General features: G+C 53.2%; 2 protein-coding genes across 3 annotated transcripts in view; both read left to right on the top strand.

Annotated features, from left to right (window-relative positions):
- The window catches only part of CADM3 (cell adhesion molecule 3), a 32281-nt gene extending 24900 nt beyond the window's left edge, over positions 1-7381 (top strand). For both annotated transcript variants that reach the window (XM_017503676.2, XM_017503675.2), the window contains 4 exons: positions 391-481; positions 919-1088; positions 3829-3954; positions 4884-7381. In XM_017503676.2, the coding sequence (XP_017359165.1) occupies positions 391-481; positions 919-1088; positions 3829-3954; positions 4884-5002 (506 nt within the window). In that variant the 3' untranslated portion in view covers positions 5003-7381. The remainder of the gene's footprint in view (positions 1-390; positions 482-918; positions 1089-3828; positions 3955-4883) is intronic.
- Positions 7382-7482: 101 nt separating this feature from the next.
- ACKR1 (atypical chemokine receptor 1 (Duffy blood group)) lies at positions 7483-10454 on the top strand. The gene is made up of 3 exons (XM_017503678.2): positions 7483-7618; positions 8868-8942; positions 9415-10454. Exons 2-3 carry the CDS (start codon positions 8922-8924, stop codon positions 10402-10404), a joined length of 1011 nt encoding a protein of 336 aa, XP_017359167.1. The 5' UTR covers positions 7483-7618; positions 8868-8921; the 3' UTR covers positions 10405-10454.
- Positions 10455-11010: the final 556 nt, after the last annotated feature.

Below are 11010 nucleotides of genomic sequence, written 5' to 3'. Positions count from 1 at the left end.
CAGAGAGGACTGAGAAGTTATGAGCTTGAGTGGCAAGTTCAAGTTTCTTCGTTCTGTAAAAGATACGTATGAGGTCCTGCCTACGTGCTAGAAAGTTTGCTAGGCACAGGTCAGCCACTCATTTCCCTTCTCAGCTTTCTGTTAAGACCTCTCCTAGGGCCCCACCAAGAACAGACCTTCCAAAATGCTATCACACAAGGTTGTAACAGAAGTTGCTCCTATATTCAATAGTAATAATGGTTCTTGTTCACAAGAAGTAGGAGGAGGAAGGTCTTTGTTGAGCTTCTTGGGCTGTGGAGACATTTTGAGGTCGAAGCTGTGGTGGGCAACCGGCGAGGGAATCTCCTAAGCTGTGTGGGGAGGTTTTCACTGACACCGTCTCCTCCACAGACACACCGACTGCCATGATCAGGCCAGACCCTCCGCATCCTCGTGAGGGCCAGAAGCTGTTGCTACACTGTGAGGGTCGTGGCAATCCAGTGTAAGAAGATCCATTTCCTGGTCTCCTCCATTCCCTCCACCCTCTCACATGGTCTCCTAATGTAACAGCTCCTTCCTATCTCCTCTGTATTGTCTGACCCGAGCCTCTCATTTCCCTGACTGTCCGATAATGTCCACCTGCAGTTATTTCTTCTGCAAAGCAGCACAAGTGGAAGGGGCCACTCCCTAGCTCAGTCCCTGAGGTTCCCACAAAGGCCAAGTTAAAGTAAGATACAAGTTAAGAGATCTCCAGCTTCCCTAGAACAAACCCCAAGAGGCCGCCTGGAATATAGCAGTTCGATGTCTCTGGCCCTGATAATTTATTTCTCCAGTCTCATCAAACAATCCTTGACATTCCTGCTCCCAGTTATTTTGTTTTTTCTTTTAGCTCCCTGGCCTATGCTCTCCTGAGCTCTTCTGATTTGTCTGCCTCGACAGCCCCCAGCAGTACCTATGGGAGAAGGAGGGCAGTGTGCCGCCCCTGAAGATGACCCAGGAGAGTGCCCTGATCTTCCCCTTCCTCAACAAGAGTGACAGTGGCACCTACGGCTGCACGGCCACCAGCAACATGGGCAGCTACAAGGCCTATTACACTCTCAACGTTAACGGTGAGCGCTTCCCAGTTCTCTTCCTCCAGAATCTCCCTTCTCTGTCCCTCTTAAGCCCTTTCTTTCGTTCTTCCTGATAACATCCCCAAACAGTGATGGGGAGTGGAGTAAAGGAAAGCCAGCCCACCGCTGGGGTGCCTGAGGCCTTAGGTCCCAGGTCCACTCCAGAATGTGTAATGGCCACTTAGTGAAAAAACATGAGAAGGGTGGGCTCTCATCTGCCTTTCTTTGGTAGTGGTGGCCTGGGTGATACCCTCTTCCATCCCCTGCACTCTTCTGACAACAAGAACAATAATTCTGTGTGCAGAGGCCCCCAGGCCCCTCAAGTGTGGGTACAGGTGCATTCCCTTCTCTAACTGGCTCTTCTCAGAGTTGCTTCTCCTACGACTAGGTCTCCGGTGCATGCAATTGCTGTCATTTTTTTCCTGCATACCTGGAACACACTGTACTGGGTCTGGACAGAAAATAGAGAGAAACTTGTATTATGCCAAGAGATAGAATCTTTTCTCAGATGCCGTATCTTCTGGAGGGACCAGGTGATGCTCCTTCTCTGAAGTTCTTCTCAAAGCTGTGACCACAAAACCCAGCCTCCGGAGTAGTGACAGGGTGGCACAGAGGCCCCTTTATGGATAGTTGACAGGGGATGTTTTTGAAGGTCCCAGTGGCTGCGGGTGCCACCAGAAAGTCTTATAAACCTTTTCTCAGAATAGGGGACGTTTATTGTCGGGGAAACATCAGAGGCTCCCTTACTTGAAACACTCATTAAAGCAGTTGGGGGGATAGCAGCCAGGCCTCCTGGTGATAAGAGGCCTGAGTGCTTGGGATCAGAATGTCTGGAGGGGTGATTCCCACTCCAGGGGCCGACCTCAGCATGTGGGAGCTGCCTCAGTACAACAAGGCTATTGTAAGATGCCAAGAGCAAGGACAATGCACTGAGCTCCGGTCTCTGCCCCCAGATCTCTCCAGACCAATCTGATGATGATTGGCAGCGAGAGAAAGTTCTTGTGCCCTTGTGGTTGGTATCTTGCTGATCTCCCCTCTGCCCTGTGCTTAACAGCCAGGCGGAGGGAGTCCTGTTGGACGGTGTCTGGCTCCAGTGCTGACACCTGGTGGTAGAAGGAGCGACTGCATCTTCTTCCAGGAATATCCTTAAGTGGGCCTGACTGGAATGAAATTAAAAGCAGTTCTACCTAGAGACAGGGGCCTGTAATTGATGAACCCAGAGGTCGTTTGGCCATGGAAACCTGTGCTTTTCTAAGGAACTGCCATTTCCATAGCCTGTGGAATAATTATCCAGGATTGATTTTCCAGGTGGACCGTGTCTCGCATCCTCCCTGAGAGAGACAGCGGGTAAACTCGCTCCGCTTCCTCCAGGTTACACCTTCACCTGCACCCTAATCATACCCGAGATTCCCCAGACCCATCCTCCCCCTTCCTCCCAGGCAGGGCATAAAAAACCAGAACACAAATGTTTTCTTTTCAAATAAGGCGTAGACAGGCAAGGAACTGAAACACTGGCCCAGCCAAGCCTGAGGAGACATAAGGTGGGAAAGACAAAATATGTAAGGAGTCAATGAGGCATTAAGACTCAAGCTGAGTCCATGGAAAACAGCAGCTCTCCCATGGGTGGGAGAGTTATGTCTATGGCTACATCGGAACTGTGTGCTGGACCTGTGCGAGTCTTCTGATATTTGGGACTCTGGCTGTGGCTGCTGCTGTCTTTGCTATGCCTGGCCCAGTCTGTGCTGTTGATCCCCTGTATAGGTTACCATGGAGGACAGATGCTGTATATCCAGTGGCAGAGACATCCGTATCATGGGAGAAAGCATCTTGTCCTTTCCGCAAACCTTTGGATGGTGGCAAAGTGAAGATGGAATCCCAGGCCTCCTTCTTAGGAAATGCTAGAGGCTTGGGGTGTCACTGGAGCACTAAACTCCCCTGCCATAAGGGAACAGTGTTCTTCACATAGGGGTCACCATCTATCATCTTTTGTAAGGTGCTGTCAAAGTGCTTAATTCTTAGCTCCATCAGCTTTTACTGCTCCTTCCCGATCTGATCTTAAGGCAGTGGGTGAATAGGCTGAGAAGGCCCCTAGAGCTAGGGAAGCTGGTTTAGAATATCAAGAAGACGAGAGGGTAAGAGGGTGTGGAAACAGAGAAGGAACACTCTGAGAACCCAGAAATCAAAAAGAAAAAGAGGGAGAAAAGAAAGAAGGAAATAAAAGCAGGGGGAGGGAGGAAACTAGGAAGAGAGAAAGGAAGGAAAAAAAGAGGGGGAGGAAGGAAGAGAGGGAAGGGAAGGAGGGAGGGAAGAAGGAAAGGAAATGGGGAGGAAGGGAGGGAGGGAAGGAAGGGGGGAGGAAGGGAGGGAGGGAAGGAAGGGAGGGAGGGAAGGAAATGGGGAGGAAGGGAGGGAGGGAAGGAAGGGGGGAGGAAGGGAGGGAGGGAAGGAGAGGCATTAAAGTAATGATCTTTGACCAAGGTCAAGCTTCAGTGCCAAGATCTCAACTTAGATGGCTAGGTATGGGCAGACTTATTTATCTATTCATTAACCCATCAGCTTGTTTTAACAAATACTATAATCTTCTGTGGGCATATAAGCACACAGTAAGGCATGATGAATGAGGCTGCTCCATTTTCCTGATGTTAGTGCCTGTTAGTAAGGCTATTCCTGGCCACATTGGAATGCTGTAGGATAAGGGCTCTCCCCGCATCTGACTGTGTGTTGCCCTTTCCTCCAGACCCCAGTCCGGTGCCCTCCTCCTCCAGCACCTACCACGCCATCATCGGCGGGATCGTGGCTTTCATTGTCTTCCTGCTACTCATCATGCTCATCTTCCTTGGCCACTACTTGATCCGGCACAAAGGTCAGAGGCACAGGGAGAGCATCAGCAGAACTTGGGAGGGGCAGGGAGGCCAATCAGAGGCAGGCAGGATGAGAAGCCGACAGTGGAAAGGGCCTTCGGAGACTTGTCAGCCCTTCGGAGTGTTTAGCGAAGAAAAAACGAAGCCAGCCCTATCATTGCCAACCCTGTGATAGCTGAGCACCACCAACCCAGCAGTAAAGCCTGATCATTTGGGGATCGGCCAAGTGAAGTCAAACCTTCCCACTCAGTCAGCGGTTGCTCCCATGCTGCTCTACCTCCAGGTCTCTTGCTGCAAGACAGACAGCTCCTGAAACTGCAGCCCCATCTCATTGCTTCCTGCACTTTCTTCCTTTCTATCTGTTTAACTTCATTTTCTTTCTCCTTTGATCTCATTGCCTTTCTTTTCTCTCCCCGCTTTTCCTACCTTCTCTCCTTTATCCATGCTTTCTCTCTACTCTCCTCCCATGTTCTTCCTGTCAGACTTCCGGCTCTGCTACTAATTCTAGCCTGGAGCCCGACTCCATAGGCTGGTCATACATGAGCCAGATCTCAATTGCCTTGCTCATGAAGCTGGCATAGCAGTTCCCCCCCATCAAATTGTCTGAACACGCACAGGCATACACACACACACACACGCGTGCGCGCACACACACGCGCACACACACACGCACACGCTCACATTTCTCTTTCTTGCTTTGTATTATAGATGAGATTCTACTTAGGGGCAGGATTCATTATTCATGGAGGTTGTGGTCAGGTGAGGGATGTGGGAAGCAAAATGGGAATTAGGTAAGGTGGAGGCGAAGAGAGCTATTGGCAAGAGAAAAATTACTTGAGCAGTGCGTGAGTGGGTGGGTGGGAAAGTGGGCAGGGTGGACTCAGAAGTTGGGAAGCTGCTCCTGAGAGGGGAAGCCTCTGTCTCTACACAGGAACCTACCTGACACACGAGGCAAAAGGCTCCGACGATGCCCCAGATGCGGACACGGCCATCATCAATGCAGAAGGCGGGCAGTCGGGAGGGGACGACAAGAAGGAATATTTCATCTAGGGGCACCCACCCACTTCCTGTGCCCCCCAGGGGCCCCGTGGGGACTGCTGGGGCCGTCATCAACCCGGACTTGTACAGAGCGACCCCAGGGCCGCCCCTCCCGCTTGCTCCCCAGCCCACCCACCCCCTGTACAGAATGTCTGCTTTGGGTGCGGTTTTGTACTTGGTTTGGAATGGGGAGGGAGGAGGGCGGGGGGGAGGGGAGGGTTGCCCTCAGCCCTTTCCGTGGCTTCTCTGCATTTGGGTTATTATTATTTTTGTAACAATCCCAAATCAAATCTGTCTCCAGGCTGGAGAGGCGGGAGCCCTGGGATGAGAAAAGCAAAAAAACAAACACAAAACACAACCCTGGAGTGTTAGGGGGAGAGTGAAGGTAGAGGGGTGAGGGAGGGGTAAGGGGCAGGGCTGCTTTGGAGCTGGGGGCTCTCACCACCCGCCTTTCATCCTCTGCAACAGAGCAGCTTCCCAGACTTCTCCAGAAATCGTGGGATGGGAGGGTTGTCGGCAAGGGCTGGGCGTGGCTTTTCCTTTGCTAGCCACACACCTAAGCGCTACGGACATGGAGGCAGATGCTACCCTGACCCCTCTCTTCCATAGCAATGGGAAAGTGATGAGTAGGGGAGCCCTGGGGAGATGTGACTGCAGAAGGCAATGCAGCCATGCAGGGACCTAGGCCTTCAACCTAGGGAGGACGCAGGTCCCTGTAAGGAAGAGTAGATTTGGGGAGGAAGGATGGAGGTGGACTGTGGCCCCATTTTCCCACAAATGAACACAGCCGGGCCCTTTCCACAGGAACCGCCCTTGGGGATAGCAGAGTGTGGCTGCCCCTCCTTGCTCCAGCAGTGGTGGGAGAGGCACTGCTCTCGGGCCTGAACCGCCCCTGCTTCCCTGCGCTGAGGGGCCCCTCACTCTTACGCAAGACTCTGGATTGTTGCTCAGCAACTACTCCTCCCACCTTGGCCACCCTGTGTCCCCTTCCTGGTCCCAACATCAGCCCTTAGTCCTTCCTCCCCCAGCAGCCAGGCAGACATAACAACAAATCTACTAAAAGGAGCTTCACTGCACTGAGCTGTTTCCTGCCCAAACTAAGGGAATAATGTGAACTGCGTGCATGTGTGTGGTGTGTGTAGTGTGTATACATGTGTGTATGTGTGTGTGCATGTGCGTCTGAGTGAGTGAGAGGCAGAGCAAGGGATTGAGGAGGAGGGCCAAGAGCCAGGGGTCCTGGGCAGGTGGACAGGGCTGTGGAACATGTTGGGGGAGGCTTTGGGAATGGGGTCTTCCTAGTAAGGGTTCATGCCTCAGCTGGGAGGTTGTTTCATGCTGGTATTCCCTCTGCCACCCCTGATGCCCATCCGTCTTGGAGAAAGGAGTCCTTGGGTGTGTGTTTGCCCAGCTGTCCATTCCATCTCTCCCTGAAACACAGCATTCAGCCCTTCCCTGGATTTCCCTCTTCTGAGCCATGGAGTCAGTGCCACAGCCTTTGCTATGCACCCCTCAGGCCTCTCCTTGGCATTGACCCTGGAATGACCTACCACCACCTGTTTTTCCCAGTCTGTACCCAGTGAATTGAGGGCTGGGTCCCCACCCCTCCTTTTGGTTTCCTGTCTTCCTTCTCACGGCCCCAGCTGATTGCCATGGAAATGAGGTTCCTGGTCCTCCCTGTCCTGGCTGGACTGCCCCGCCTCAGCTCCAGGATGCCCTTGGCATCGCTCCCACCCTCCGCCAGCTTTTCCTCCGTGCTCTGACAACGGGCATGCAAAAAGGGGCAGCTGCAATCTGGCAGGTCTGCCCACCCCCTTTCAGTTCAGGTACTACCGTTGTGAATCTTCCAGCTGCTGGTTAGGGCCCTGGGCACCACAGGCAGCCCCTCACCTAAGCCAGGGCCTACTCCTCTTACAACAGCAAGGGAGCCTGGGGCCCCAGGCCTGCTGAGCTTCTTGTCTCCCAGCACCTGCTTTTGGGAAAATGACTTTTCCTCTTCGAGCTGAACCACCCTGTCCATATTACACAGAAGCCATATTTGTACGGGGGGGTGGGAGGGAGAGGGGCTGTTGTGCTGTGTGTGTCTGTCCAGGGAGCGGGGGGTGGGGGAAGGGAGCAGGGAGGGGAACGTGTATCTTTATAATCTTTCTAACTCTCCTGTGCTAATCTCAGAGGGGCCACCCTCAATATATCTGGATTATCCGTGTCATTCGGCTGCCTCCTTTCTGCTCCTCTTGCTGCTGCTGGGATGTGTGTATGTGAGGACTGTTCTTCCCCTACCCCTCGCACATGGTGCCTGGTGCCTCAAAAGGTGGTGTATCCCTTGCCAGGCCACTCTCAAGGATATCTATGTACGGCAACAATATAGCTCTCCAAGGGAGAGAAGTGTGTTCACCTCCTTTTGCTAAGCCCTTCCTTTCCGGAGAGTGTCTTGGGGGGCATCTGACTGCTTCCCCCCACCCTCTGCCAGGCATTGCTGGAGAATATTGAGACGGCGATGGAGGCACCATCACCCCCACCCCGGAGAGCATCACTAGACACCACCAGACTAAATTCACTTTCCAGCCCGTTCATGTCGAACCCGAAACTTGAGCGAGTGACTTGGGAGAAAAGGGGGGAAATCTCTATGAGGTACCCATCCCTCTGCACCTTGGGTCTGAGGTGCTTTGCCCCCCAGGAAGCCCTGCATGAATGGGACAGAAGGGCCTTGACAGCTTTGGGATTGAAGCAGCCAATGCTGTCTTGGACAAATGCAACAGCCCTTTCTATCTCATTGCTCTGATTTGGGCACTCCATGGCTCACCACTCCCTACATCCCTGCTATGTCTTCCCAGCTGAGGAAATAAATGCAGAGGGATGATGAAACAGTGGAGATCCTGGGGAAGCAGCTGAGGGGGGCAGGCAGTGGGGAGGGGCCACTAAAAAGAAGTGACATGGGCTTAGGAGACTCCGCCTGCCTGCAGGGTAGATGCCCTTTCTCTCTGCTTGCCAGCTCTGACCCTCGATAAGAAACTTCACATATTGCTAAGATGCCTGGCCAGCGAAGCAGTTCCACAGACTTTATGTAGAAATTTGAAAAGAGATCACCCTGTGGGCAACAGTCCCATTTTAAAATATGCTGTCCCATTGTCCCCTAGAGCCTACTTCAACTTGTCAGACCACGTATTCCACTTCATATGCACTGCGCTCATAGGTGGGTAGGCAAACACGCAATAGCTCCCTGAGATGGCTTCATCATGCAGCCTCAACAGCCACCCCAACCCTCCCGCCCTCACACTGAAACACCCAGACCTAGAGATAGCCAGACACACAGCAGATGAGCCCCTCACATACAGATATGTGCCCAGTGATACACAGCAGATGTACACAGAGATCAATGCACACAAAGAGCCCATGCCCACCCGCACGCACCCCTCAGGCTGAACAGATTCAACCACTACCACCCTTTCTCCCAAACACATGGCTTTTGAACTGCCTTTCCTTGGATCAGGTTCAAGGGAATGGAGGAGCAGTGAGAGTCAGCCGCCCTTCCACTCCAATTTCCCAGCACCTCCCTTATCTCTGCCTCACAAGTCACCCAGCCCCACTCTTTTCCTTCCTTGTGCTTGAAGAATCTTTATTTGCTGGAAAGCCCCCTGGTTTCTCAACCTCCCTTTCCACTTCGGTAAAATGCCCACTTTCTGGTCCCCACCTTTTTCCTGAGTGTAGTCCTGACCGGTCAAATCCAACCTCAAAACAGGAAACCCTGAGGCCAGTGCCCCCCAATAGGCCTGAGGCTTGTGCAGGCAGTGGGCGTGGGGTAAGACTTCCTGATGCCCCCTGTCCCTGCCCGGAGCCTGGTGGCCCTCATTAGTCCTTGGCTCTTATCTTGGAAGCACAGGCGCTGACAGCCGTCCCAGCCCTTCTGTCTGCCGGCCCTGAACCAAACGGTGCCATGGGGAACTGTCTGCACCAGGTGAGTATGGGACCAGGCCCCAGAGTCCCTTACCCCCATGCCCCTCATTTCCCCTGCGATTTGCCCCTCAGTCTTTATATCTCTTCCTTTTCCTCCTCATTTTTTCTCCCTTCCCTCTTTTTCCTCTTCCTTTAAAGTCTTTCTCCTTCTTCCTACACTAGCCTCCTAGCTCCTTCTTGTGACCTCCCTTTGCCTTTGACTCAGTTCCTTCCTGGGTCCCTCGTGCCTTCCCTTCTGACCTTGCACTGCTCCGACATCCCCAGCTGCCCTGGCTTCCCCATGACTGTTCCTGCTCCAGCTCCTCAGGCTCCCAGCTTTGTCCTTTTCCACTGTCCGCATTGGCTCCGACTCCTGCAGAGAGTTCTCCCACCCGACCTTCCTCTTTCCTCTCTGCCCTCCCCTCCCACCTGCCCCTCAGTTCCCAGGAGACTCTCTGGGGTAACTGATGGCCTCCTCTGGGTATGTCCTCCAGGCGGAGCTCTCCCCCTCAACTGAGAACTCAAGTCAGCTGAACTTGGAAGATTTATGGGATTTTCCCTATAATGGGAATGATTCCTTCCCAGAGATCAACTACGATGCCAGCTTAGAAGCAGCTGCCCCCTGCTACTCCTGTAACCTGCTCGACGACTCCTCACTGCCCTTCTTCATCCTCGCCAGTGTCCTGGGCATCCTAGCTAGCAGCACTGTCCTCTTCATGCTTTTTAGACCTGTCTTTCGCTGGCAGCTCTGCCCTGGCTGGCCTGTCCTGGCGCAGCTGGCTGTGGGCAGTGCCCTCTTCAGCATTGTGGTGCCCATCTTGGCACCAGGGCTAGGTAACACCCGCAGCTCCGCCCTGTGTAGCCTGGGCTACTGCGTCTGGTATGGCTCAGCCTTTGCCCAGGCTCTGCTGCTAGGGTGCCATGCCTCCTTGGGCCCCAAACTGGGTGCAGGCCAGGTCCCAGGCCTTACCCTGGGGCTCACTGCGGGACTTTGGGGAGCTGCTGCCCTGCTGACAGTGCCTATCACCTTGGCCAGTGGCGCTTCTGATGGACTCTGCACCCCGATATATAGCATGGAGCTGAAGGCTTTGCAGGCCACACACACTGTCGCCTGTTTTGCCATCTTTGTCTTGTTGCCATTGGGTTTGTTTGGAGCCAAGGGGGTGAAGAAGGCGTTGGGTATGGGGCCAGGCCCCTGGATGACTATCTTGTGGATCTGGTTTATTTTCTGGTGGCCTCATGGGGTGGTTCTGGGACTGGATTTCCTGGTGAGGTCCAAGCTGTTGCTATTGCCAACATGTCTGGCCCAGCAGGTACTGGACCTGCTGCTGAACCTGGCAGAAGCCCTGACAATTGTACACTGTGTGGCTACGCCCCTGCTCCTGGCCCTGTTCTGCCACCAGGCCACCCGCACCCTCTTGCCCTCCCTGCCCCTCCCTGAAAGATGGTCTTCTCCTGTGGACACCCTTGGAAGCAAATCCTAGTTCTCTTCCCACCTGTCAACCTGAATTAAAGTCTACACTGCTTTTGTGAAGCGGGTGGTTTCTTATTTTGTCTGGGGAGAAGAAGGAGAATGGAGAGAGAGACATTTTATGTCAGACTTTCTTGCCAGTGTCTGTTTCTATAGCTGGCCTGGGGAGAAGCTGAATGATAAATAACCACCCTCAGGGCACACAGATGTTCTCTTGAGGTGTGGGGTCACTGCCATCTCAAGGGAGAAGAGAAACCAGAACATGAGGGGGGCAGTTAAACCGAAAAACCCAGAAGGGATGGCTTTGCTGGTAATGGAGGAAAAGCTCTTCCAGGAAGCAAATGGAACAGAAATCAAAACAGAGATAAACAGGGAAGAGTGATGACAAAGTCCAGAGCAACACCACCTCCTCCTCCCCATCTGACCTGCCCAGCCTCTCTCTGTCTTCTGTCTCCTGCCTGGCTTTGTTTAGAGATCGGTGGTGGTGGGGAAGGTGAAAGAAACATCCCAGGGGATGTCACTCAGTTCAGGGAACATCTCAAGATAATTTTAAAAGCCACTTCCTGGGAGTCATCTCTCCCAGGTTCCTCAGCATGACCCAAATGTGTGCATGCATGTG

This window comes from Cebus imitator, unplaced genomic scaffold, assembly GCF_001604975.1.
Source record: "Cebus imitator isolate Cc_AM_T3 unplaced genomic scaffold, Cebus_imitator-1.0 Scaffold313, whole genome shotgun sequence".
In the NCBI taxonomy this organism is placed as follows: Eukaryota; Metazoa; Chordata; class Mammalia; order Primates; family Cebidae; genus Cebus; species Cebus imitator.
The sequence above is the reverse complement of the archived record's forward strand: the minus strand, read 5'-3'. Positions and strand labels throughout refer to the sequence as shown.